This window comes from Trachypithecus francoisi, unplaced genomic scaffold, assembly GCF_009764315.1.
Source record: "Trachypithecus francoisi isolate TF-2019V2 unplaced genomic scaffold, Tfra_2.0 Lachesis_group5, whole genome shotgun sequence".
In the NCBI taxonomy this organism is placed as follows: domain Eukaryota; kingdom Metazoa; phylum Chordata; class Mammalia; order Primates; family Cercopithecidae; genus Trachypithecus; species Trachypithecus francoisi.
The window spans coordinates 134127527-134155298 of record NW_022681470.1 but is presented as its reverse complement, the minus strand read 5'-3'; the positions used below and the strand labels follow the sequence as shown (position 1 = coordinate 134155298).

The window sequence follows — 27772 nt, the reverse complement described above, 5'->3', positions numbered from 1 at the left end:
GACTCGCAGGCCGCAGACCAGGTTGAGAGCGCTACCATGGTTTCCCGCGCTCGCCTCGGGGCCTATTGCGCCTGCGCGAGTTGTGACGGCGGGACCCAGAGATACCCGCCCCAAGTACAGGCTTGCGCCCTCTGCCGTCGCCTAACGGAACTCCGGGCGCGCGTGCGCACGCACCCCAAGCCCCGCCCCGCCAGGCTGCCGGCGCGCGAGGCGTTGGCGACGCTCCCTGCCTTCCCTCTCATATAGTGGGGCGGGGCCGGGCCGCCCTAGTAGGGGGTGGAAGGCGGGGGCCACATAATGCCACGCCCTCGCCTCGTCCCCATTTGAAGCCCCACGACTCTTCACTGCTGGTCAATCAGAGCCCGTCCTCTCCCTAGTGCTGGCCAATGGGAGGTGCGCTCGGGCTGCTTCCGGCTCCGCGCTCCATTCGCCCCCTCCCCAGGTCTCCCCGCGACTGGCGGGACGCAGGGGCGGGCGTCGGCCGCGGTGACGCGCAGCGGGCCTGGAGCCAATAGGGGGCGGGCTCGGCGCTGATGGACGGTGCTGGTGGCCAGTGGAGAGGCGCTGGCCGCACTTCCCGTCGGGGAGAGAGTGTAATATGGCGAAGACCTACGATTACCTGTTCAAGCTGCTGCTGATCGGGGACTCGGGGGTGGGGAAGACCTGTGTCCTGTTCCGCTTCTCCGAGGACGCCTTCAACTCCACTTTTATCTCCACCATAGGTAGCGGGACCGGGGAGCGACTGGGGGCGCCAGAGGCCCGGGCTGGGCGCGCCCCTGAGGGACTGGGGCTGAGGGATCTACCGGGCTGGACTGGCCGAGGGCGCTGAGAGGGTCGAGGGGGCTTAAGGGGAGAAGAGCAGCCGCCTGTACCGCCGTTCGGGGGCTCTTGGGCCGTGGTGGGGGAGACCAGGTGCCCATTTTGCAGATGGGGAGACTGAGGCTCCGGCCCTCAGCCCGCTCGTTAGGGAGTGTTATGTCCTGGGCTGGGGTCTTCGCGTCCGTCCTCGATCTGTCCTAGCAGCAACCCTCGAAGCGGTTCTTTTGAGGCTTCTGCCTTACAGAAGTGGAAACTGAGTCATGGGGAATTGGCCATGGGAAAAAGATGGTGACATCTCACCTTAATGAGCATTTACTGTGTGCCAAGTGCTTCCCGTGCATTTTCACACTCTCCAGTTCTCGGTGTTAAGTGCTGTTATGAGCTCCTCTCACAGATGAGGAATTTGAGGCTCAGGGAGGGCCTGGAACTTGCCCAAGGCCACACAGTCTGCAGGTGGTGAGAGTGGGATTTGATGGAATTTGAACCTGGCTGTGTCTCAACCCAAAACTCGAGGCTTAGCTATCCTAGAGAGATGGCACCGCACACTGCCAGCTGATGACAAGCTCAGCTAATGCACCTTGGATCCGGGACTCTAACTCACACCATTCCTGCTCTTTTCTCTGGAGCATTCAGAAGTTGAGTCCCTTTCCATGACCATTCTTCCCCTCAGAAGTGTATTTTCCTCCAGAAGGAATGATAAGAGGAGTCGGGACCTTTTCCCTGCCCACCTTTCATCCTGCTCCAGGATGACAGCAATGGCAAGTGACAGCACTGCCTGCGCTGGGACCTGTCATCCGCAAGAAGATGCCAGATAAAAGCCTCAGCGAGCAACTAAATCAGCCACTGCCACAGACAGCCTTGACTTCCCTATCAAAGGGCCCAAGACTCCGGTTGTCACTTTAGAACAGCTTTTCCCGTAGGGCCAGCCCACATTGTGGTTGAACAGAATTGGCTTGGTGCATCTCAGTTGTGCCGTCTGCAGAAGTGGAGCTGACCTCTCTCAGTGCCACAAAAGCAGTCCTGGCCCACAATGAAAAGGTTAGACCGGGGAGTAACACTCGTCTGAGTGGCCTGGGAGCTCTGTAGCCCTGCTAGGGATGGGGAAAATGGGGGAACGGTCACTAAGTCAGGAGTTTATTCCAAGTCACGAAAACGTAGGGAATGGCCTTTGCTTTACTGTGTCACTTCAACAGAATCATGTTATCTCCCTGAACCCCACGATAATGTGCTAATTCCATTCTTGCCCCCCTCCAGGAGCTGTGCTTTTTAAATTTAATTTAATTTTATTTTTTGAGACGGAGTCTAGCTCTTTTGCCCAGGCTGGAATCCAGTGACACGATCTCAGGTCACTGCAGCCTCCGCCTCCCGGGTTCAAGCAATTCTCCTGCCTCAGCCTCTCTAGTAACTGGGACTATAGGCACCCGCCACCACGTCTAGCTAATTTTTGTATTTTTAGTAAATATGGGTTTCACTATGTTGGTCAGGCTGGTCTCAAACTCATGACCTTGTGATCCACCTACCTCAGCCTCCCGGAGTGCTGGGATTACAAGCATAAGCCACTGCACCCAGCGGAGCTGTGCTTTATAAAACAGTTATATGCCTGATGTAAAGTAGAGAGAATTGACTGGAAATCGTTATGTCTGGTTTCCAATTGCTGTTTGCCCTTGAATGTGCACTGCCCCTCTCTGAGCCCTGCTGTCTTTAGAGCAGGAGTGACGCTGTCTCCTGGGCTAGTGCCCTGGTGGTTGAGGATTAGAATTAGACAATAAGGGGTTGTCACCGTAACCAGAGGCCATCTCGAAGAAGGAAATGAATGGCTCCTGCAGTGACAGCATCCAGCCTCTGAAGACAGATGGTTCTGAATTCTTCCCCCTCCCCAACTCCAAGGCCAAACTTTAGGGTAACTCTTGTGCCCCAGCCGATCAAGAAGTGACGTTAATTCAGCCTAGGCAACATAGCAAAACCCCATCTCTATAAAAAATAAAATTAGTCAGGCATACTGGCTTACCCGTATAGACCCAGCCACTTGGGAGGCCGAGGTGGGAGGACTGATTGAGCCCAGGAGGTCAAGGTACAGTGAGCTGTGATGGCGCCGCTGCACTCCAGCCTGGGCAACAGAGCGAGACGCTGTCTTAAAAGAAAGAAAGAAAGAAATGATGTTAACTGTGGGCAGACTGTGGCTTGCATTCACTCAGATCCCAGTTTCCTGGCCTCAGCACCTTCCCCACAAACCCCCCTCTTTATTTTTTTTTTTTTTGAGATGGAGTCTCGTTCTGTCACCCAGTCTGGGGTGCAGTGGCGTGATCTTGGCTCACTACAACCTCCGCCTCCCAGGTTCCAGCAATTCTCCTGTCTCAGCCTCCCGAGTAGCTGGGATTACAAGTGCCCACCACGATGCCCAGCTAATTTTTGTATTTTTTTTTTTTTTTTAGTAGAGACAGGGTTTCACCATGTTGGCCAGGCTGGTCTCGAACTCCTGACCTCGTGATCCGCCCACCTTGGCCTCCCAAAGTGCTGGCATTACAAGCATGAGCCACTGCGCCCAGCCCAGACCCCCCTCTTTAGAGTTATTTTGAGCTTTAAAGAGGCTGTCTTCCATTTGCAGATGAGGATGTGACTTGGTGAAAGTTACCTAGCAAGGTGGAGGTGGCACCTGACCCTAAGATCCCTCCCTCCCACCCCTTCATTCCCCTCCTTCCATTTGTAGCCTTCTGTCTTCTAGGAATTTCTAATTCACCATGACCTTGAAATTCAGGCCTCATAATTCTTAGGCCTCATAAAGTTTACACTTCGTAATTAAATTTGGCATGTTAATAAAACCCAGAGGAGTGTAGGGCGGAGTGCTGCTGTGGAGCTTGGCCAACCTAACAGTGCTCCTTGATTTTGTGTGTCCTTGTGCATGCGTGACAGGAAGTGGGGAATGTTTTAGGAAGCCTAGGCACACTGGGCTGTCTAGTCCTGAAGCAGAATCACCTTAATGCTTAAAGGTGATTCCATAAATTAGCCAGACGTGGTGGCGCTTGCCTGTATTCCCAGGTACTCGGGAGACTGAGGCAGGAGAATCGCTTGAATCCAGGAGGCAGAGGTTGCAGTAAGCCAAGATCGTGCCACCTCACTCCAGCCTGGGCAACAGAGCAAAACTCTGTCTCCAAAAAAAAAAAAAAAAAAAAAGGTGATTCTATACTGGCTGAGGGCACCTCTGGGTTTTCTTTATAGACAAGGATTGAGTGGCTGTTCATTTTCTGCCACTCAATCCTTAACATTTTGCCAAAAGTTCCATTTCACCAAAGCCTATTCTCAGAAGTCCCATCGATTATTTCTGGTGTGAACTTGGCCCTGTAGCTCCCTGGAATGGGTTCTCACCAGACTGGCTCGGTGCCACTGCCTCCTCAGGAGTCCATTCATTCCTCCAGTGAGAGGGTTGGCATTTGAGAAAGTGCTTTGTGAACCACTCAACACCGCGTAGACCCTGTTGCGCTTTAATTCTTTGATCCAGCCGTATTTTGCCAGTGCCTTCTGTGGGCCAGGTAGCCGCTTTGGCACGAGGGCTGCAGGGAGGACACAAGTGAGTCAAGGTGCCTGCAGGACTGGGGTACCAGCTTCTAGCAAATGCACATTCAGCCTCTGTGTGTTCAGTCACTGGAGGTAATAGCAGTGGATGAGACTTGTCAGGTACCTGCCCCAGGGAGCTTACGTTTGAGAGGGCGAAATTCCAGTGCTGAAGCTGACTGGACGGAATTACCATTCCCACCCTGGGTTCAGAGAGGCCCCAGCCAGGCCTGGGCCTCGAGTCTTCTCCGGCAGGGATTTGACCAAACTCCCGGTGGCAAAGGCTGGGTCTGGCTGTTTCTCATCCACATGGGCCAGTATGATCTGCAAGCATTATGCCCAGGTCCATGCAGCAGATACATAAATGTATGTCAGCTATGTTAACAAATAGGTAAAGGGAGAACGGATGAGGATGGTCAGGAAGGCTCCCCTGAGGAGGGAACTTGAACGGGAACCTGAATGAAGGGATAGCCAGGTAGCTACAGAAGGAAAGAACTTTCCAAGGCAGGAAAGAGCAAACATCAAAGCCCCCAGACAGGAGCGTGCTTGGAATGTTGAGGAAATCGCTGTGTGGATGGTGTGACCAGAGAGAGCAGGTCATGAGCCAGAGTGCTGAGAGGTGACCAGATTAGGCAGGACCTCGACACACATGGGCACCTGTTTCCACTTTACTCAAGGGAAGTGGGGCAGGGAAACCACTGAAAGATGCCTTAAAAAAAAAAAAAAAAAACCCCGCTTTGTGAGGTAGAATTTGCATACGACCGTACAGTTCACCCATTTGCAGTGTACAATTCAGTGGCTTTGGGTCCATTCACAGAGTTCTACAACCATCACCACAGGCAATTTGGGAACATTTTTATTATGCCAAAAAGACGCCCACCCAAGGCCAGACACGCACAGTGTCACAGTGGCTCACACCTGTAATCCCAGTACTTTGGGGGGCCAAGGTAGGCAGATCACAAGGTCAAGAGATTGAGAACAGCCTGGCCAACATGGTGAAACCCTGTCTCTACTAAAAATAGAAAAATTAGCTGGGTGTGGTGGCGCACGCCTGTAGTCCCAGCTACTTGGGAGGCTGAGGCAGGAGAATCACTTGAACCCGGGAGACAGAGATTGCAGTGAGCCGAGATCACATCGCTGCACTTCAGCCTGGCGACAGAGAAACTGTCTCAAAAAAAATAAATAAATAAAGACACCAACCCTTCCAATTTCCCCATGTTCCCCCCAGCCCCAGACAACTGCTAATCAGCTTTCTGTTCCTATGGATGAGCCTATTCTGGGCATGTCTGTTAATGGAATCTCATACTAAGTGACCTTTAGTGTCTGGCTTCTCTCAGCATCCTATCTTCAAGGCTCATCCATGTTGTGTAGCATCAAGAGTACTCCGTTCCTTTTTATGTCTGAGTCGTATTCCGTTGTATGGTTGGATCACATTTTGTTCATCCATTCATCTGTTGGTGGACACACTAGAAAGTTTGGAGCAGAGGGCCGGGTGCGGTGGCTGATACCTGTAATCCCAGCACTTTGGGAGGCCGAGGCAGGCGAATCATTTGAGGTCAGAAGTTCGAGACCAGCCTGGCCAACACGGTGAAACCCCATCTCTACTAAAAATTCAAAAATTGGCCGGGCGTTGTGGTGGGCACCTGTAGTCCCAGCTACTCGGGAGGCTGAGGCAGGAGAATCACTTGAACCCGGGAGACGGAGGCTGCAGTGAGCCGAGATCGTGCCACTGCACTCCGGCCTGGGTGACAGAGCGAGACTCCGTCTCAAAAAAAAGAAGAAAGAAAGAAAGTTTGGAGCAGAGGTTAGCTGTGTAACGTGGTTAGGGTTATATTTTTGAAGGCTAGGGAGGGGACTGAGGGGGAACAGTGGGAGCCTGGGGAACATCAAGGTGGCTGCAAGGTCACCATGGGGAAAGGGGACGAAAGCAGGAGGTGAGAGACAAGGAGGATGGGATCAGGAAGGCTTGTTAGGAGGTGCTCTTCAAGGAGGCCTTAAAGGAGGGGAATTTTGCCCAGGTGACAGGCGGGTGGGACACAGACCACCTGCAGAAAAGGAACAGCGTGTACAAAAGCTGGGGGCAAGAGAGAAACTGACCATGTGCATGGACGCATCGTGGGACCCAAGGCCCTGTGTGCTTGGGGGTCAGCTGCAGGGTGGTGGGGAGCGAGGGACTCAGGCCTGCAGAGGGCTCTGCTGAGACCCACTCTGTACAACTGCCTGGGGCAGGGAGGTGGGTTCAGCTGGCAGCAAGGGACAAGAGCAAGGCTTTGCCACCCACGCCCCCTGGGTTTGCTCTGCACTGCTCCCATCGGCCCTTGGAGAGGGAAAGTATCTCCAAGTGTTTCCAAATCTGGATATTCCGACATCCTGCATGCCCAGTGCCAGGCAGGGTCTCTATAAGCCACGACAACTGTCACCTGCACAGGTTGGTGGCGCCCAGTTCAGACACAGCTTGGGAAATGGGCTGATAGTGATGCGCCTTTTTTCCTTTTCTTTCAGGAATTGACTTTAAAATTAGGACCATAGAGCTCGATGGCAAGAGAATTAAACTGCAGATATGGTAAGAGCCATTGTTCTCTGTCCTTCTCTCCACCTGGCGATGGCTTCAAGCCGGAAGCCCTTGGCGTGCTCCCTCCGCTCTCCCTGCGGCCTTGGCCTCCGCTTCTGGGTGCCCAGTCCTGGCACATGGGGCTTTCTTCAGAAGCTCCTGGAGTTTTATACTCAGCCCAGAGAGCTGTGCTCTGCTGGCTGCGGGGCGCCAGGGCCTATAACATCATAGGCACAGGGCTGCCCAGCCCCGGCTAGCTCAGTGTTCTGCTGTGGGCACCATCTGGGTCTGGGCTTCAGAGTGGGCTGCTTCTGTTGAACAAGGAGAGAGCCCTCTCGGTGCCAGGTGCTGGTGACGCCTGCAGGGACTGTGAGATGCCCTAGCTGACAGTTTCCTTTTCAGCCTCCTAACCCACTCAGAAGCATAAAGGTCCAACTTCACTTCCTCTTTTCTGTCCTGGGGCAGGCCTGGCCTCCCTTCCTAGCATACAGACCGAAACCCCGAACCGAAATTAAGCCAAGTGTGGGCCCCTGGTGACACCTGTTTCCATTCCTGAGAACTAAGGGTGACTTCTCGTGCACATACAATTAGAGAAGTGGGGAGACTCCAAGTCGCCATTGCTGGCCTGACTAGTTTGCTGAGACTGAGTTCAGGTGGTGGGTATGGTGGGGTCCTGCCCTGCACACATGCCACTTGCATAGAGTCACTGGCCCTGAGCAAAACAAAGAGAAGTCACATTTAAGAGCATGGTGCAATTTCCCTGTCACCCAAACCAGGCAAGTGCCTTTGAGTGGGAGCACTGTACCAGGAGATGGGCCGTGAAGCCGTCCTCCCTCAAGTCTCAAAGTGTGACCCGTCACCCCCACTTGCCAGTTTCAGGGAGCCCCACAGGTACCCTTGGCTCCAGGTGCTATTCATCTCTTTTTTTTTTGAGATGGAGTTTCACTCTTGTCACCCAGGCTGGAGTACAGTGGTGCGATCTTGTCTCACTGCAACCTTTGCCTCCCCGGTTCAAGTGATTCTCCTGCCTCAGCCTCCCTACTAGCTGGGATTACAGGCGTGCACCACCACGCCTGACTAATTTTGTATTTTTAGTAGAGATGGGGTTTCTCCATGTTGGTCAGGCTGGTCTCGAACTCCCAACCTCAGGTGATCCACCTGCCTTGTACTCTGAAAGTGCTGGGATTACAGGCGTGAGCCACCACGCCCAGCCCTACTGTTTACCTCTTAATCTGACTTTGGCAGTCTGGGGTAGGTTTAACGCACAGTCCATCCTACAGACTTTGGTAGTAAGTTAAGCTCTGGCTGCCTTGTAAGTTCCAAGCCTTGGATGCTTCTCCATTTCCAGAACATTGGTGCCACGTCACCCTTTGTTCCCAAGTCCAAAGTGACACTGCACTGGCAAGCAGAAGTTTCACTTTCCTCCTGCCTTCCTGCTTCTGCTGTTAGCAATCGTGGTGAGGTTAGTGACTCAAAACTCTTCTAAGGACTGTGGTTGAGAAAAAAATGACTGGTTTTTTTTTGTTTGTTTTTTTTTTTTGAGATGGAGTTTTGCTCTTGTTGCCCAGGCTGGAGTGCAGTGGCACGATTTCAGTTCACTGCAACCTCTGCCTCCCGGGTTCAAGCAATTCTTCTGCCTCAGCCTCCCAAGTAGCTGGGATTACAGGCGCCTGCCACCACACCTGGCTAATTTTGTATTTTTAGTAGAGACGGGGTTTCGCCATGTTGGCCAGGTTGACTTCGAACCCCTGACCTCAGGTGATCCACCCACCTCGGCCTCCCAAAGTGCTGGAATTACAGGCGTGAGCCACCACACCCGGCAAAAATGACTGTTCTTAACTACTCATGTCTCCTGTGGCTGGTGTCAGAAAGTCAGCTTAGCTCCAAGCAAGGTGTTTCTGCACAATCCAGACATACTGAGCCTCCGGGTCCCTGCAGGGTTGTGGGAGGAACCCTGGGCTTGGAGACAAAAGACCTGAGTCTTGCCCTGGCTCTGCCACCAATCAGTTAGGTCACCTTTATTTTTTATTTTTTATTTTTTTTGAGACAAAGTCTCACTCTGTCACCCAGGCTGGAGTGCAGTGGCATGATCTCAGCTCACTGCAACCTCCACTTGCTTGGTTCAAGCAATTCTTGTGCCTCTGCCTCCTGAGTAGCTGGGATTACAGGCACCTGTCACCATGCCTGGCTAATTTTTGTATTTTTAGTAGACAGGGTTTCACCGTGTTGGTCAGACTGATCTCACACTCCTGACCTCAGGTGATCCGCTGGCCTCAGCCTCCCAAAGTACGGAGATTACAGGAGTGAGCCATCATGCCTGGCTTTTTTTTTTTTCTTTCTTTCTCAATGGTGCAGAGTAAGACAGTCTTACTCTGTCACCCATGCTGGAATGCAGTGGCACAATCTCAGGTCACTGCAACCTCCGCCTCCCAGGTTCAAGCGATTCTTGTGTCTCGGCTTCCTAAGTAGCTGGGACTACAGATCTGCGCCATCATGCCCGCCTAATTTTTGTATTTTTAGTAGAGATGAAGTTTGACGTGTTGATCAGGCTGGTCTCGAACTCCTGGCCTCAAGTGATCCACCCACCTCAGCCACTTAAAGTGCTGACATTACAGGTGTAAGCCACTGCACCAGGCCAGTTAGGTTACCTTTTTTTTTTTTTTGAGACGGAGTCTTGCTGTGTCACCCGGGCTGGAGTGCGGTGGTGCAATCTCAGCTAACTGCAACCTCTGTCTCCCAGGTTCCAGTGATTCTCCTGCCTCAGCCTCCCAGGTAGCTGGGATTACAGGCATGTGTCACCACACCCAGCTAATTTTTTATTTTTAGTAAGGACAGGGTTTTACCATGTTGGCCAGGGTAGTCTTGAACTCCTGACCTCAGGTGGTCCGCCCGCCTTGGCTTCCCAAAGTGCTAGGATTACAGATGCAAGCCACTGTGCCCGGCCAGTTAGGTTACCTTTGAACCAAACACTAAGTACCCTTCAAGCCAGGTGCTGGGCTGGGCATGGGTGCGTCTTACCCAGGTATCAGCTCCTGGGCAGTAGGCCCTGTGTTCCTTGTCATACAGATGAGGAGGGACTTTCCCCACCATTCAAACCAAGATGGCAGGCCTGAAAGCTTTTCCTGAGTCCCAGCCACCCCCAACAGCAAGAGCTATGTTCCTGAGCCACATGACTGGCTCTTCTGTGAACCAGAAACTCCAGGGAGAATTCCCTGGAAGCAAAGGTGCAGAAGAGGAGAAGATGCATGGGTCAGGGATCCCATCATGGCTCTGCCACATCAAATGACCTTAACCCCTCCAGGCCACAGTGTCGTTCCCTATAATAACAGGGAGATTAGAAGGTGTTGCCTCAGCAGAAGAAGGTGTCACAGCGGATGACCCGTGAGAAAGCCAGGCATCCCAGGTGGATGCTCCTTGTCTCCTACTGGTGACAGTGATTTTCCTTTAATGTTGCTAATATCCCTTCTCTTCATGTTTAGGGACACGGCTGGTCAGGAACGGTTTCGCACGATCACAACGGCCTACTACAGGGGCGCAATGGTAGGAATTTTTTGTTTGTTTGTTTAAGTCAACATGGGAGCGTCACTGTGCATTGGTTACCGAAGCCTAGATGTTTCTGTGGAGCCTGTGCCCCAACTCCTCAGGGCTCCTCGGTCCCAAGTTAGTCTTAGGAAGAGGCTTGTGCCCCAGCCCACCCCCATGTACATACCTCGCCTTCTGGCTGCAGAGACAATGCAGGGTTTAAATAAAGTGGAAGCATAATTCTTTGGGAATGAAGGAAGACACAGGAAGCCGGTTCTTCCAGGTGAGCTCAGTGTGGTCGGAGCCGGCATGCCCCAACTTTTAGGAGCGGTCACATGACCCGTATCTGTCTCTATGGAATTTGCTACCAAAAGCTCGAAGATCTTCCAGGAGCTGACCTGCCCTGGATTGTCGGCTGTTATATCCATCACCCAGGCCTGAGGCGGGATGACGTGACGGGAAGACTCACTCATCATCCCTCAAAACATTTCTCAAGCACTTTCTCTGGGCCAGGCCTTAACTAGATGCAGAAGGTGGCCAGGGATGGGAGGAGGTCCTTTCTTGGGGCCCTGTGTGTACACGACAGGGCATTCAGGGGTGGAGGGAGCAGGAGGTGGAGCCCCTGGACCTAAGGGGCTCAGCCTAAGACCCTGGCTTGCCCACTGAGCTCCATCTCCTGACTTGGAAAATGGAACAGAGCATAGCACTGTGTCTCAGGCTGTGCTGAGGATAAATGGCCGTCTCTCCCCATTCCCAGGTCCCTCTGCTCCCCGCTCTTTCCTTGGCATACCCCATCATTTAATTGCTCAGGAAACTGCCTGTTTCCTCGATGAGGGCAGCACCACATCATGGTCCCTGTCATCTGCCTGGCCCCGGGGAACCTGCTGGGTCTGCAGGAGTTGCTCAGGAAAGACTTGTAGAGGGTGGAGATGAATGGAGGCATTATGTATTTAGAGCATCCCACGCGGCATCTGAAACCTCGTGGAAACCCACTCGTGTGGGTTGCAGCCTTAGTATGCCTCGGTACAATTAATGTATTTCTTTCCCCCCACCTGACAGTGCTCTGGTGGAGGGTGGGCAAGGGCCTGAGGGCACTGGGGTGTTGGGGAGCTTCAGCCTCTGGGGAAAGCTGTGTGACCTGGGGCCTGTCCCAATATTCTCTGAGCCAAAATAGCCACCTTCCACCCTGCCCTGATGACCAAGCCCTCCCCTGCACCAGACAGTGGGTCCGGGTCTTAGCTCAGATTATGTCATTGCATTTTGGCTGTGAACCCCTTTTCGCAGGCGCCATTGTCATCCCTGTTTTGTAACAAAGAACCTGAGGTTTGGCCCGGTGGCCTTCCCTGCTGAAGTTCACTCAGCAGGTAAATGGCTAGGCTGGGCTGGGCTGTTTGTCTCCAGCACCCACGTCCTCAACCAGCACCAAGATGATTATGGCTTTCCATCCTCCTAGACCCAGGCTAACCTGAACAGATGCCACCACTGGCTGCATGTGGCTATTTGAATTTACCCAATTAACATTGAAAATCCAGCCAGGCACGGTGGCTGATGCCTGTAATCCCAGCACTTTGGGAGGCCGAGGGAGGTAGATCTCTTGAGGTCAGGAGTTGGAGACCAGCCTGGCCACATGGTGTAATTCCATCTCTATTAAAAATACAAAAATTAGCCGGGCGTGGTGGCAGGTGCCTGTAATCCCCGCTACTCAGGAGGGTGAGACAGGAGAATCGCTTAAACCCGGGAACCGGAGGTTGTGGTGAGCCAAGGTTGCACCACTGCATTCCAGTCTGGGCAACAGAGCAAGAATCCGTCGCTTAACTACTTAATTAATTAATTAATTTTTAAAAAACGTTGAAAATCCAGCTCCTCGGGTCAAAGCAGCTATGTTTCTGGTGCCCTAGAGCCTTGTGTAGCCAATAGCAGTCATGTGGGACAGTGCCACCATTGCCGCTGTGCCCTCATCTCTGTGAGCATGCTCCTAGACCCTTGGGCCTCAAAATCGCAAGTTTGGGAAGCATTGGATGCCTAGAGACCCATTGTGAGGTTTGCCCAGACGGGGGCCTGGAAAATAGTCACTTGGAGCCCTGAGGGGTGTTTCCAGGAAAACCTGGAATAGGATGGCTGGCTCAGTGTCTTCCAGGTGCTTCTGCTTGATTCTAAGAGAGAGCTCTACCCACTGCCCCGCTAACGTCCAGGTTCTCTCCCCTCAGCTCCCTGAAATAGGTACAAATCCAGGAATTTGAGTCTTGGGCACATGTCACAACTTAGTGGTGAAGGCAGGAATCCTGGGCCTTCAGAGGGTCCGGTCCCTGGATAAAAGGCCCCGTGCCCCCTGTCCCTGACCATGCCACAGTCACAGGGTGTGCCCACTGTGGCTGGGACATGGCAGACGTCATGGGCCACTGCAGCCTTGAGGTTCTTCGCCATGGTTGCGGCTGACTGTGAGGCCATTATTCATGTCCCCGCATTCCCGGAGGGATTTGAGGTTGCAGTGACTTTATTGCCCCATCTGTGTGGTTTTGTCCCACACTCTCGCACCCACACCTGTCTCACCATTACCACATGGCCTGTGTCCTTATTCTGCAAACTTGGATGGCCTCAGACAACTTGGCCAGCAGCGGAAGTCATCAGTGTCCTCTGAGTTGCCACAGATGCAGAGCTGGGCCTGGGGAGCAGGTACGAGGAGGAAGGAAGAAAGCCAGGCCTGGACGTGAGCAGGCCACATGCCTTGGAGCCCAGGATGCCCGGCAACAAAGGGGAACTTGTGATGGCACTGCAGGCTGGCCCACTGTGGGCGCTTCACAAGGACATCGAGAACCACACACAGACCATCAGAGGGTGGCCCCCGCATGTGGGTTCTGGGGCTAAAAAAGGCCCAGGGACATGGCTGAGAGGATAAGTGTCATCAGTGCTTTCGGAGTTAGCCCCCCCAGGCTTGAATCTTAAAGGTCACTTCTCTGTGCCTCAGTTTCCCCTTGCATCGCATGGGCATGTTTGCCCTTGTCCACAGCAGTGGTGAGGCTGTGGACCCAGGCTGAGGCGGGGCTGCCCCGAAGCTCTTTCAGGACCCACGGGCCGTCTCCCAGTTGCTCACATCTAGGGTAGGGAACTGGAAGGGCCTCAGTGCTCCCGGCTCCATCTTCACACAGCCGGTTCCCTCTGTGGTGGGGTCACTGGAAGTTGCGTGGATGTCGGGTCAGGACTCCCTGAGCTCAGTTGTGCCTGAGAGGTGGCTCAGGCAGAGCATGGGGCGAGCAAGGGGTGAAGAGGAGGCCGATTGCAGGTGAGAGTCAGTGTGAGGGGAGCACTGCTGGCAGTGGGCCTGCGGAGCAGCTCCCAGCATCAGGCTGTACCACCCCGTGGGCCATGAGGGGAGCCAGCCGGGCTTGTGAGCGAGGGCGTGGCAGGGGCTGGCCTGTGAGGCAGAAGGGTCACTTCAGCAGCCCAGGGGGCGGGACAAGGCTGGTGCTAGAACCCAGCAGAAGGAAGGGCCACAGGGATGGAGAGGAGGGGGCTGGCTGCCGGGGCTCCACAGAGGTGGGGAGGGTGGCAGCTGATGGGCCTGGCTGTGTAGTGGGTGCTGGGCTCCCACCACTGTTCTCTGGTGCCACTCGAGGCCTCCCTTCCAGAGCCTGCAGCCGATCAGGCACCTGTGTCTTCTCTGTCCACTCAGGGCATCATGCTGGTCTACGACATCACCAACGAGAAGTCCTTCGACAACATCCGGAACTGGATTCGCAACATTGAGGAGGTGAGGCCCACCAGCTCCCCCCACTGTCCCTGCTTCAGTCCTTGTCCCAGAGCCTTCTGGTTTACCCATGAGAAGGCCAAGGTGCAGAGACACACACAGGCCACTTGCCAACAGCCTCCTAGTCAGGGACATGGTGGGAGCAGGGACTGAGATGCAGGCAGCCGACCCCAGGGACCACACACTGGCCTGACCCCATCCCAGAGCCGCTTGGATCCCACCCCTCCAGCTGGACTGTTGGATCTGGCCAGTGTCATGGTCATAAGAGAAAGGATATCCAAGCTTGTGGTCACCATGAGTGTTGGGTGCTTTCTAGAGAAGGAAGGGTCTAGCACAGGTGTGACTCTTGTAGTTGGAGGGTGTGGTGAGCAGGCGTCAGTTGTACTTTGAGCTATATCGGAGCAGGGTGTGACCTGGTGCAAACGACCTGTGTTCAGACCTTGAACCATAGAGGGGTGAGAAGGAGGCCAACCCCTCCTCCCCTCCGAAAGCCAGCATCTTCATCTTCCTGCTCCCCAAAGAGCTGACCTCACTCCCAAAGCCTTCCTGGCTGCCGGCACCTGCAGCTTTCGATAACTAACCAGGTGGGGCTTCAGGTCTGAGGCACAGCCGGAGAACTTTTCCCATCTATAAAGCCACAGCAAAAGGGCATATCACTGTCCACCCAGGACTCATGGACCTCCCAGGCCAAGCCGAGAGGCCACCCTATCATTTATGAGTCATTGCATTGGGCTCACCTCCCCAGTGAGCCTGAGAGGGCTGTGCCCCAGCTGTCTTCATCTGTGAAGAGGGGAGCCTGGTCTTTGTGAAAGGTCTCTGTTTCTGGCCAGCGGGCAGGAGCCACCTTCTGGTTCATGAGAAGTAAGGCAGGGAGTGGCGCAGTAGGTTCCAGAGACCAAGTCTGAGCTAGTGGAAGAAGACAGCAGTTTCCGGTGTCCCTGTCCTCCAGGAAGTGTGGTCCGCTCCATGGGGACCCAGGGAGGCTTGACAAAGGAGCCACCTTTGCGTATGAGGGCAGAGTTAGGGCAACACCACACAGTGTGGTGAAGTGCCTGCGGCCACCTCAGGCACGGCCTAGCCCAAAAAGAGAGTTGAAATGTCAGGGCCAGGCGCGGTGGCTCACGCCTGTAATCCCAGCGCTTTGGGAGGCCAAGGCGGGCGGATCACCTGCGGTCAGAAGTTCGAGACCAGCCTGGCTAACGTGGTAAAACTCTATCTTTACTAAAAATAGAAAAAATTAGCCTGGAATAGTGGCAGATGCCTGTAAGCTCAGCTATTCGGGAGGTTAAGGATTGCTTGAACCTGGAGGCAGAGGTTGTAGTGAGCCAAGATCATGCCACTGTACTCCAGCCTGGAAGACAGAACGAGACTCCATCTCAAAGCAACAACATCAAAATAATGTCAGAGCAGAAGGTCCCAGGACAACAGCTGGGGCCTCTTGCAGAGGAGCCAGGGAGGGAGGGAGGGAGGGAAGAAAGCAAAGGTAGGGGGTAAATATCTCAGCCTCACTCACCTCCCATAGGCTAGGCCCGCCCAGCAGCCCAGGTGCGGGGGCCTGATTGATATAGCCATAGAAGCTGCCAGAAAGCATTTCAGAAAATGTGCATTTGCTCAGAGTAGCAACTAGAACTCTGGCCCCGGCCCTGGATTGACTATGTGACATGGGGCCGGCTGCTCGGCCTCTCTGAGCTTCAGCTTGTCCCTTAGGCCAGGCTGTACCTAGCAGTCCTGACCCCACTGCTCTGATTTCTGGGGACAGGCTGTGTGTTGGCAAAGGCACCTGGCCTGTGTCATCCAGTCTGATCCCCCGTCTGCCCCTCCCTCAGCACGCCTCTGCAGACGTCGAAAAGATGATACTCGGGAACAAGTGTGATGTGAATGACAAGAGACAAGTTTCCAAGGAACGGGGAGAAAAGGTGGGCATGGCGGCACAAGGGGCAGAGGGCCTCGGGGTCTTGGGGTTCTTGTGCGGAGGCCTTCCCCTGTGCCTTCCCCTGTCGCTCTCTGCCCCAGGGGCTTGGGACAAGTTGGTCAGCCCAGTGGGGCACGTGCCGTGGGCTGCCAGAAGCACGCACCCAGCCGGGGCTTCTTGGGTGCGCTCTGCGGGCATCTCATCAAAGCCTGCCGTGGTCCCACTCCAGGCTTTTAAGACCACAGGCGTGGGAATGGAGCCATGGTTTGATCCCAGCAGGCCCCCGCCCCTCCCGTCTCAGCTGCCATCCCCAGCGCTCCATGCCCTGCGCGGCACCATGGAGGGGTGTTCACAATGGGATCCCCACTATGGAATCAAGGGAGCAACCCAGGAAGTCACTGCCACAGCCCCAGCCCCGTTGCTGCTCCCTCTTGGCGCCAGCCCCGCCTTCAGCTCCTGTTTTGGGCAAGCTCAGATGCGCCCGGCAGCTGGTGTGCTCACGCGCGTGCCTCCCTCTCTCACAGCTGGCCCTCGACTATGGAATCAAGTTCATGGAGACCAGCGCGAAGGCCAACATCAACGTGGAAAATGTGAGTCCTGGGCCCTGCTGGGAGACGTGGGGCCTGCAGGATCGGCCCCTTCAGGCTGAAGGGGGAGCTGGTGTCCTCCGAGGAGGTCCTGCCAGAGGGACCAGCCTCGGGCTTGGGGCTGCCAGTCAGTCCTCTGAGGGACATTTCCTGGGCAATGTCACGTGCCAGGCACAGGCAGCCCGTGGGAATGTGATGCCATCAGCACGGGCAGGCCCCACACAGGGCACCTAGGATGCATCTCACGGGCTTCTGGGCAGCCCTGGGGAACAGGCACGGTTTTACAGGTGAGGACGCTGAGGCTCAGAGAGACCCAGCCCTGTGTTTACACTCTTAGCCACACCACTTATTGTGGAGAGGTCCCGGTCAAAAGCCCAGACGCAGCAGGGAACCCTGATGGGACCCGGGCCCATGCCGCCCTCCCCTCTGCACAGGTTGACCCCAGCCTGCAGCTGACCCTGTGATGTTTCCCCATCCTAGTCATCTTTCCAAAGCAGAGCTTCCACGTCACTCCTGACCTAAAGTCTCTGTGCTGACGTGAACACAAAGGCTAGACTCCTCGCCTGGCATGGAAGGCTCTCCCTCGCCGGCTACAGCTGATGTTTGCCACCCAGGACTCAGGCCTTGCCCACCCCCTCCTCCCTCCCAGGGCCACCTGGGCTGCTCCCTTCTCCAATACTTCACTGTGTTCCCCTCCTGTGTGCCCCCTTTTCTGCCTGCCAGGTTCCCTTTTCTAGTCAGGGCCCGGCCCAGGGGGCCCCTCCCCAAGAACACCTTCAGCCTTCCCTGGGCCTTCCTCGGCACCCCAAGCCACTCTCCTCTCCAGAACCTATGTTGGGATTAGCCTCCCGCTGTCTCTGTGCGTCCCCTCCTCAAGACTGTGCTAGCAGCTCAAGCCTTGGCTGTGCTGGGAGATGAACCTGCTCCCGCTCCCAGCCCTGCCAGGCAAGGACTCTGAGTGAAGCTTGTTTGGCCACAGAGCTGCTTGCCTTTTTCCCTGACCATCAGAAGGGAGGCCAGAGCTGACAGAACCTAGGAGTCAGAGATGAAGAACTAGGCACTCCTTCTAGATTCTTCTGGATCGATCGGTTAACTGCTGGGTGCCTTTGGACAAGTCACTTGTCCTCTCTGAGCCTCAGTTTCCTCTCTGGCCAACTGAGTGTCGCCCCATCTCACAGGGCTTAGGGGAGGTGGCACATGGGTAAGTCCTGTCAATACTAAGGTGCTCTGCAGAAGTGAGAGTTGGCATCGAAGAGCTGGCATCAGAGAGTAAGGGTGGTTGGGAGGCAGAAGGAGCCAGGGAAGGACAGGAGCTGGGGCCGGACAGGCCAGCTGAACCCACTGCCAGAGGCGGACATCAAAGGGCCAAATGGGAGGCCCATGCCTGGGAAGCTGTCCTGCCACATCTGCTGTACACAGGCGGCTAAGGACTCGGGGTCCTGCCATCCCGAGGACTCACAGTGTGCTTATTCCACAGGCATTTTTCACTCTCGCCAGAGACATCAAAGCAAAAATGGACAAAAAATTGGTGAGTGTGTGTCCTTCCCAGATCCCCGAGTGGATCTCTGGGATCCAGCCATCGTCGTTAGCAGCAGTGACATGACGCGCCCTAGATCCTGCTTTTTAGGACCCAGCCAGACCCCATGGGACGTTGCTGGGAAAGGGGGAAGAGTTTGCAGGTGTGGCTGGGACATCAGCACCAGGCAGTGCTGGCCTGGGGACACTACCCAAGCAGACAAGGCCATGCCCGGTGAGTCCCCAGGCTAGCGGGGGCACACGGCCCTTTGCATTCCACTTAAGATGAGGGCCAGAAAGACAACACGGTGTGCAAGGACAGAGAGCCACGCCTTGGAGAAAAGCTTCCTAGGTCGCTTGCGCAGGGCCAGGGCTAGTGTCTGATAACTGCTGGCTCACTGTCTTGATAAGCATGGCAGATCGAGAACTTGCCTCCGCCCCACCCCAGCCCCAGATGCTACAAGTTGTGACAGCTCTGTGACTTTCATTGTGTCCCAGGGTTCTCTGAGGCCTCCAGGGAAGTCTGCGTGAATCCCTCCCCATCCACGCTCTCATTCGTTCCTTGCTTTTTTATGATTACCATGCTAGCGATTTCCTAGTCCACTGCGCTCAGTATCAATGGTGCTTTCTTGACGGAATCAAAACACTTCCCTGTACTTTGGGGGCATTTAGTGCCTAAATACCATCGCGACCCTTCTTCCCTCACCCTGATGCCAGCAACTGCCCTTTCCCGGCCATGTTACATTGGTTGTCCAATTGAGGAGCACACGGCACTCTATTTGTGGGTTAAGTCTCGTCACTCGAGAATGCACGTAAAATACAAAATGCCATTCAAATAGTTTACATCTGATGTAAGCAAATCTGTTTTATAATTCTAAGATGCGGTGAGTTGAACAATGAGGCATGTGATTGATTTCATAGCAGCTCTTTGGCCATTAAATCAACATGGGAAACAGCTCATGGAAACCAATGCACTGACCAACAACAGTTTGGGATTTTCTTGTAATTTTTTTTCTTCAGTATAGCGGTCGAGGTTTGATTCTTTTTTCTTTCAATTTTTTGTTAGTTAAAAAAGAGATTTTTTTTTTTTTTTTTTTTTTTTTTTGAGACGGGGTCTTGCTCTGTCGCCCGGGCTGGAGTGCAGCGGCCGGATCTCAGCTCACTGCAAGCTCCACCTCCTGGGTTTACACCATTCTCCTGCCTCAGCCTCCCGAGTAGCTGGGACTACAGGCGCCCGCCTCCTCGCCCGGCTAGTTTTTTGTATTCTTTAGTAGAGACGGGGTTTCACCGTGTTAGCCAGGATGGTCTCGATCTCCTGACCTTGTGATTCGCCCGCCTCGGCCTTTTTTTTTTTAAGAGTCTCACTCTGCCACCTAGGCTGGAGTGCAGTGGTACCATCACAGCTCACCGCAGCCTTCAACTCCTGGGCTCAAGAAATCCTCCCACCTCGGTCTCCCAAGTAGCTGGGGCTATAAGCACATGCCACCATGCCCAGCTAATTTTTTTCTTTTTTTTTTTGAGACGGAGTCTCGCTGTGTTGCCCAGGCTAGAGTGCAATGGTGCAATCCCTGCTCACTGCAACCTCTGCCTCCCAGGTTTAAGCAATTCTTCTGACTCAACCTCCCGAGTACTTGGGATTATAGGCACATGCCACCACGCCTGGCTAATTTTTGTATTTTTAGTAGAGACGAGGCATCACCATGTTGATCAGGCTGGTCTTGAACTCCTGACCTCAGTGATCCGCCTGCCTTTGCCTCCCAGAGTGTTGGGATTACAGGCATGAGCCACCCCGCCTGGCCATTTTTTTTCTTTTTTAAAAGGCAGGATCTCACGTGTTACCCAGGCTGGTCTCAAACTCCTGGGCTCAAGCAGTTCTTCTGCCTCAGCCTCCCAAAGTGCTGGGAAGGGTATGATGGGGTGGGTGGATAAGTGAGAGACTGATTGGAAGGGGTGGTAGATAGCAGATGGAAAATAGATCTGTCTTTGAAAAACAAATTATCAGTTGTAAGAGAATTGGATGGATGGGTAGAAGATAATGGATGGATGGTTGGTTGAAAGGGGATAAATCAGTGGTTGATTTGTTGGAAGGAGATGGTTGGATAGATAGATGATTGGTTTGTTGGTTAGTTGGAAGGGGATGGATGAATGGTTGGTTGGAAGGAGGTGGTTGCTTGGAAGGGGATGGATGGATGTTTGATTGGTTGGAAGGGGTGGTTAGAAGGAGATGGTTAGTTGGAAGAGGGTGGATGGGGGAAGGAGATGGATGGGTAGATGGATGGTTGGAAAGGGATGGATGGTTGGTTGGTTGGTTGGTGGTTGGTTGGTTGGATGAGGTGGTTAGAAGGGGGTGGATGGTTGGTTGGTTGGAAGGGGATGGATGGTTGGAAGGAGATGGATGGTTGGAAAGGGATGGATAAGTGGATGGTTCTTGGAAGGGATGGATGGTGGGTGGATTGGTTTGTTGGTTGGAAGCAGGTGGATAGATGGAAGGGAATGGGTGAGTAGATGGATGGATGGTTGAAAGGATATAGATGGATGGTTGATTGGTTAGTTGGATGGTTGGAAGGGGACAGCTGGATGGACTGGCAGATGATGGATGGATGGTTTGATGGCTGGTTGGTTGGTTGGATGGTTGGAATGGGAACGGATAGATGACCTGGCAGATGATGCATGGATGGTTGGATGGCGGGTTGGTTGGTTGGATGGTTAGAATGGGAACGGATGGATGACCTGGCAGATGATGGATGGATGGTTGGATGGCTGGTTGGTTGGTTGGATGGTTGGAATGGGAACGGATGGATGACCTGGCAGATGATGCATGGATGGTTGGATGGCTGGTTGGTTGGTTGGATGGTTGGAATGGGAACGGATGGATGACCTGGCAGATGTTGGATGGATGGTTTGATGGCTGGTTGGTTGGTTGGATGGTTGGAATGGGAATGGATGGATGACCTGGCAGGTGATGCATGGATGGTTGGATGGCTGGTTGGTTGGTTGGTTGGTTTGGTTGGTTTGGTTGGTTGGTTGGATGGATGGTTGGATGGATGGTTAGATGGATGGTTGCTTGATTGTGAGACATAGTGCTGTTCAGTGATAACCTCGGAAAACCTCTTGTGATTTCAGGAAGGCAACAGCCCCCAGGGGAGCAACCAGGGAGTCAAAATCACACCGGACCAGCAAAAGAGGAGCAGCTTTTTCCGATGTGTTCTTCTGTGAGGAACACCGCCTTACTCTGAGCCTCGCTCGGCCCAGCTGACTGTGCCTGTTCTGAGTGAGCCCCTCACTCAGCCGGGGCCCTCCCACCTCCAATGCCCCACCCACGCCGTGGCCACCGGGCCCGCGGCCACCAAAATGCAATTGAGAAATTGTTTATTTTAGTAACTGTCTGATCTTTTTCAACTTTGGAGATGGAATAAGTTAAAAATTTGCTATTTTTCCTGTAACGTCTGCTGAACGGGCCCATCCACACACTGTATATCCAGAGAGAGAGAGAGGGAGTCAAAGTGCGACTGTCGACCATAGCCAGTGTCAGGCCTCTGCCTCTGGGCCTTTGCTTTGTGGCCTCACTGCCACACAAAGCTTCACCAGGAGGCTCGTTCACATCCCCCACCACGGAAGCGAGGTCCCAGGAGGTCAGCGGTGGTTCCAGGAGCAACAGGTCCCAAACCCTGAGCAAGGCAACCGATCACCAGGCTCAGGAAGCATCACCCAGGAGATCTGGCGCCCACTTCCACCTCTTCTCTCAGTTTTGGACAAGTGACAAACCATTTTGCCCCCTCACTCTTCTTTGTTAACTGTTAAACCAAAGGAAAGCACAAATGAAGGAAATCCTGTGTAAAGCGTTGAGAAGGAAAGAAGCCTGGAGCAGCCTCTCCTGTCCACATCCAGGGGTTAGGTCCACAGGCCCATCTGCGGTCCCCATCGAGCATCAAAGGGACGCTGTGTGTGCTACAAGTGACCCCGAAAACAACCACAGCCGTCACATGGTCCTCCTGAAGTCGGGGCACCCTCCTCTCAGCACCAAAATGGCCCCCCACTCCTTCGTGTCCTCCCACTGTCTCCAAATCGGACGTTCTTTCTAGCTGAGATTTTTATTTTTCCAGATCTGTAGTGCCATGAAGTGATTCAGTCTTTGACTTCCAATGGCAGACCTCGGTGATCGGGAACAAGCATGTCATACCCCTGGCTGGACATGGCCAAGACACGAGGCATTCCACAGCGGCAGGCTGACCGCACAGCAGTCTGGATTGATTTTCAGCCGTCATCATTGGGTTCTGTTTTGACAGCTTTGCTGTCCAGTAGAGACTGCGATTGGGACCAGGTCAACCAAGCCAGAGGGGTGTCACCAGGGAGCCTTTTCTTTTTTCTTTCTTTTTTTTTTTTTCCCCTCCCTAAGCTGCTGTCAATCCAAACCATTGGCGTCATCGTTTCTTTTGAATTAAAACCAACATATCAGCAATAGTCTGCTCTCCCCGGGAATCTCTAACATGCTCTGTTTACATCGATAAATGCACTTAAGGAAAACAAACAAAGCTCATCTTAAAGTCCAAGGATTTTTATGTCCACATTTTCCCTGTAGGCCACACGGACATGACCAGGTGCTGGGGGTGCGTCTGGACAAGATGGCAGAGCCCACGGGTTACCCCATCGAGCGGCCACCTCAGAGGAGATGCCACCTGTCATCAAAAGACTAAATTGGGAAGCCTCCTGGCTTGGTGCAGTGGCTCACGCCTGTAATCCCAGCACTCTGGGAGGCCAAGGCGGGCAGATCATTTGAGCTCAGGAGTTCGAGACCAGCCTGGCCAACATGGTGAAACCCCATCTCGACTAAAAATACAAAGTAAAATAAATTAGCCAGGCATGGTGGCACGTATACCTGTGGTCCCAGCTACTCTGGAGGCTGAGGCAGGAGGATCACTTGAGCCAGGAGGTTGAGGCGGCAGTGAGCTGAGATCGCACCACTGCTTTCTAGCCTGAGTTACAGAGTAACAACCTGTCTCAAAAAAATAAAAATAAAAAAACCCAGCCCTTCCCACCTGCAGCCACAGCCCTACCTCCACCCCTCCTTTGCAGGAAAATGGAAAGGTGTCTCTCCCTGCTGTTTTACTCCTCTGCTTGACCTGCTCAGCCAATATCAGCCCCACCATGCCATCAAGACTGTCTTGCCTTGGTCCCCAGTGGTACCCATCTGGCCAAGTTGTGTTCTTGCTTCTGCATCCCTCAGCTCTCATAAGCACCCCATCCTCCGCAAGAGCCTGTGTCACCTGGCTTCTGGCACACGGCTCGGCCACTGTGTCCCTCCTGCCTCCCTGGTAGGTCCTTCCAGGGGCTCTCTCCTGGCTGGCTTTCTAGGGCGTTCCTTCCATTCTATCCAGGGTCCTTCCCAAGACCACCTCCAGGTCCAGCCATTCCCTAGGACTTGGCAGAGAGCTGTACTCACAGCCAAGATCACAGCAAAATCAGCAAAGGGAAAAGGCAGGCAGAGTGAAGTCTAGAGGCAACCAGATAAGCTTCCAGAATCCTCTCACAGTGGGGTCACACACCCCATCCTTAACTCTCCCAACGAGTTGTAACAACACATGTGTGATGTGTCTCTCGTGAAAGCTGGTTGGCAGTTCTGTGCCCATGTGTTTATGGGGCCAGTCACATAGGAACCCTCTACCTGGCACTTACCAAGGTTCCAGACTCCTACAAAGAAAGCAGGGGTTTAGCATAAACCACATCATTTGTACAGAAAGTGTAGGCACCTGTCATGAGCCACGCATGTAGGGAAGTTTTATATCTGTAGGGAACTTTACCAGCTGCAGGCCCAACCAGCAGGCCTTTCTCAGGAAGCAACCTCAGATCTGTTCATTCTTTTCTGCACACGCTATGCCTTTAGGGAGACCAGTGACTTCCAAGCTGCAAATCCAAGCCAGACCCAAGTCTGGGTTTCACCCGCCACTCTGTATTCCAATTTGGATGTCTCATCAGCACTGTAATTGTAACCCAGCCCTGACCCTGGACTCCATCCCTGCCTTCCCCATCGTGCCCACAGCTGACCCCTCCTGAGTTGTAGCCACGACCACCTGGACCTCTGCGACCACTTCCTCATGGGTTTCCGGTCCCCCCCTCTGTCTTTCAAACTATTTTCAGAGTTTCCTTATGAAACTGAAATCAGTGTCACCTCCTTGTTTAAAGCTCACCCCAGGGGTTGGCGTGTGTGGCTTATGCCTATAATCCCAGTGCCTTGAGAGGCCGAGGCAGGGGAATAGCTTGAGGCCAGTTCAAGTTCAAGACCAGCCTGGGCAACATAGTGAGACCCCATCACTAAAAAAAAAAAAAATTACAAAAATTGGCCGGGTGCAGTGGCTCACATCTCATCCCAGCACTTTGGGAGACCGAGGCAGGTGGTTCACCTGAGGTCAGGAGTTCGAGACCAGCCTGGGCAATATGGCGAAACCCCATCTTTACTAAAAATACAAAAATTAGCCAGGCATAGTTGCACACGCCTGTAGTTCCAACTACTCAGGAGGCTGAGGCAGGAGAATCGCTTGAACCTGGGAGGCAGAGGTTGCAGTAAGCCAAGGTCGCACCACTGCACTCCAGCCTGGGAGACAGAGCAAGACATCATCTCAAAAAAAAAAAAAAAAAACGGTAAGTATGGTGGCATGCACCTGTAGTCCCAGCTACTCAGGAGGCTGAGGAGGGAGGATTGCTTGAGCCCCGGAGTTGGAGGTTACAGTGAGTTATGACCACACCACTACATTCCAGCCTGGATGACAGAGCAAGACCCTTTCTCAAAAAAAAAAAAAAAACCCTCCCCAGGTCTTCCTTGGGCTTAGGGATACAACTTACGCCCCTCACCGTGGGGCACAAGCGTCTACACGCTGCAGCCATGGCCCCGCCCACCCCTTCCTCTTTCTCTGGCCGCCTCCCTGACTCACTCCAATGCTCTCCTTCATTACTCCTTCACTCCACACTCATCACTGAGAAGGCCCCAGGGCCTTTGCACTTGTCACACCCTAGTCTTGCAGTCTCCTGAAATGTGCAAAGCCCACTCGTCCATCATGTCATGATTATCCAGGGCTATCTCTGCAGAGGCCTCTCCCAGTCATGCCCTTCTCTCTTCCTAGCTCATCTTCATTGCCAACCCTGTCCCCACTCAGCTCAGAAGCTCCATGAGGACAGGGACTTCTGTGGTGTGCTTGTGTGTGGCCTGAACCCATTGAATTAATGAAGGATGCCCACATGCCTCTGGGGTGAGCACAAGGGAGCTGACATCCTCTTCCCTTAAGAAACCAGCTTCCAGGGTTGATCCTGCAGCCTAAGGGGCAGCTCCCCAGGCAACCCCCAAATCCCACTGAGGAGAAGGCAGGCATTGCAAACTCAATGGGTTTGGGAACCCCCAGCCACAAACTCCCTTCCCACCTGACCAGGCTAAAGGACTGCCCTGGTTTTCCCTGGCTTAGCTGCCATCAACATCTCTGTCGTCTCTATCCTTGAACTTCTGAGCACCCACTCAGGAGGACCCTGAATCCTGATAGTAAAACTCAAAGTTGCCCCCTGCCAGGGATGCTTGATAAACGGCCGCTTTGGGAAACTTGCATTCTTTCCACGAAACTTTGCAGTTTCTGCCCAAAACTGCAAAATTCGGAAACAGTGACAGTCAATGGCAATGAAGAGCAGATCCTGCCTGGGAACCATACTGTGCCTGGCTTTCTTCTGAGCCCTTAATGGGTCACGGATAAGAGGGAGCTGCCTGGGCCCAAACCCCAGCACCACTCAAGGCCCACGGTGATACAGGAGCTAGAAAGAAATTATTTAGGCAGATAGTGAGGGCACCAGAGTCCCTGGCGGAATTTCTTTTCTAACAAAAAGCAGCCCAAGAAACTATTTTTTCTAACAAAGAGCAGTCTGAGAAATCGAGCTGCAAACAGATAAGCGAACTGCAAGCTTGCATGGGGGTGATGCCAGCAGTTGCATCAACAGAAAAGAGCTGCCTGGGAACCAGGCAAGTCCAACATGGAGGCTCCATCTTCCCTTTATTTTCTGTATTACCATGCATACAGTAAAGGGATGAGCAACATGGCCACAGCTCAAGTAGAGGACCCGCTTGCATGATAAAAGATTAGGGTAGGGGTGGCCAGAAATTCACACCGGATGCAAATGGCACACCTAGTCCTAACCAGGTTTTCGCACCCTATGCAAATGGAACACCTAGTCCAACCAATCTTTCACACCCTATGTAAATCAAACATCGCCTCCTCACCAGGCATCTATAAAACCCCCTGCATTTCACTGTGCATCCGTCAATGCATTTTTTCAGGACCTCTCTCTGCAGGAGGGAGCGTCTTCTCTTTCTTTCCGTCTGTTAAACTTCTGCTCTTAACCTCATTCTTGTGTGTCCACGTCCTTGTTCTCCGTGGCCATGAGATGACAAATCTCGGGTATCTACCCCAGATGAGGTCATTTCAATGGCACAACCTTGGGCACATACCCTTACCAACTGAACCTCAGTTTCCTCTCTTGCAAAATAGGGGTGATCATAGTTTCTACCTCATAGGATGGCTATGAAGAGCCAGGGAGATGGTGGATCCCAGAGGAGGCATAGGTACATAATGAGTATAGAGACAGAATAGGCTGTATCAGCATCATCCCTATCCTCATCACTGTCATCATCATCATTATTATTTTGAAGTTTTTATTATCAAAATTATTATCATTATTATTTTGAAACAGGGTCTTCCGGCCGGGCACGGTGGCTCATGCCTGACTAGCCTGGCCAACATGGTGAAACCCCGTCTCTACTAAAAATACAAAAATTAGCCAGAAATCACTTGAACCAGGGAGGCGGAGGTTTCAGTGAGCCTAGATTGTGCCACTGCATTCCAGCCTGGGCAACAGAGCGAGACTCCATCTCAAAAAAAAAAAAAAACAGAAAGAAAAAAGGGTCTTGCTCTGTTGCCCAGGCTGGAGTGCAGTGGTGGGATCATGGCTCACTGCAGCCTCAACCTCCCAAGCTCAAGCGATCCTCCTGCCTTAGCCTCCTAAGTAGCTGGTACTATAGGTGCATACCACCACACCCAACTAATTGTTTTACTTTTTTGTAGAGATGGTGTCTCACTACCCAGGCTGGTCTTGAACTGACCTCAAGTGATCCTCCCACCTCAGCCTCCCAAAGTGCTGGGATTACAGGTGTGAGCCACCACACCCACCCTGTTATTACTATGACCAATGACCACCATTGTTCACCTTGTTCCCCAAGAAAAGTGCAGTGGTGCAATCACTGCAACTTCTGCCTCCCGGGTTCAAGCAATTCTCATGCCTCAGCCTCCCGAGTAGCTGGGATTACAGGTCCCGCCACCACGCCTGGCTAATTTTTGTACTTTTAGTAGAGACGGAGTTTCACCATGTTGGCCAGGCTAGTCTCAAACTCCTGACTTAAGGTGATCCTCCCACCTCGGCCTCCCAAAGTGCTAGAATTACAGGTGTGAGCCACCATGTCCAGCCAGTTCTGGACATTTCATATCAATGGAATCATGCACTAGGTGGCCTTTGTGTCTGACTTCTCTCACTCAGCATCATGTTTT

General features: G+C 53.3%; 1 protein-coding gene across 1 annotated transcript; it reads left to right on the top strand.

The window, feature by feature from the left end:
* Window positions 1-149: 149 nt before the first annotated feature.
* RAB8A (RAB8A, member RAS oncogene family) lies at window positions 150-22750 on the top strand. Its single transcript, XM_033196798.1, has 8 exons — window positions 150-722; window positions 6871-6931; window positions 10399-10459; window positions 14112-14189; window positions 16013-16102; window positions 16623-16688; window positions 18163-18213; window positions 21324-22750. Exons 1-8 carry the CDS (start codon window positions 599-601, stop codon window positions 21414-21416), a joined length of 624 nt encoding a protein of 207 aa, XP_033052689.1. The 5' UTR covers window positions 150-598; the 3' UTR covers window positions 21417-22750.
* The last annotated feature ends 5022 nt before the right edge of the window (window positions 22751-27772 follow it).

Coding starts and splice junctions, on each gene's coding strand:
- RAB8A (XM_033196798.1), top strand. CDS start 599: ATGGCGAAGACCTACGATTACCTGTTCAAGCTGCTGCTGATCGGGGAC. Junction 14,190..16,012: donor GGATTCGCAACATTGAGGAG/GTGAGGCCCACC, acceptor CCCCTCCCTCAG/CACGCCTCTGCAGACGTCGA. Junction 16,689..18,162: donor CCAACATCAACGTGGAAAAT/GTGAGTCCTGGG, acceptor CTTATTCCACAG/GCATTTTTCACTCTCGCCAG.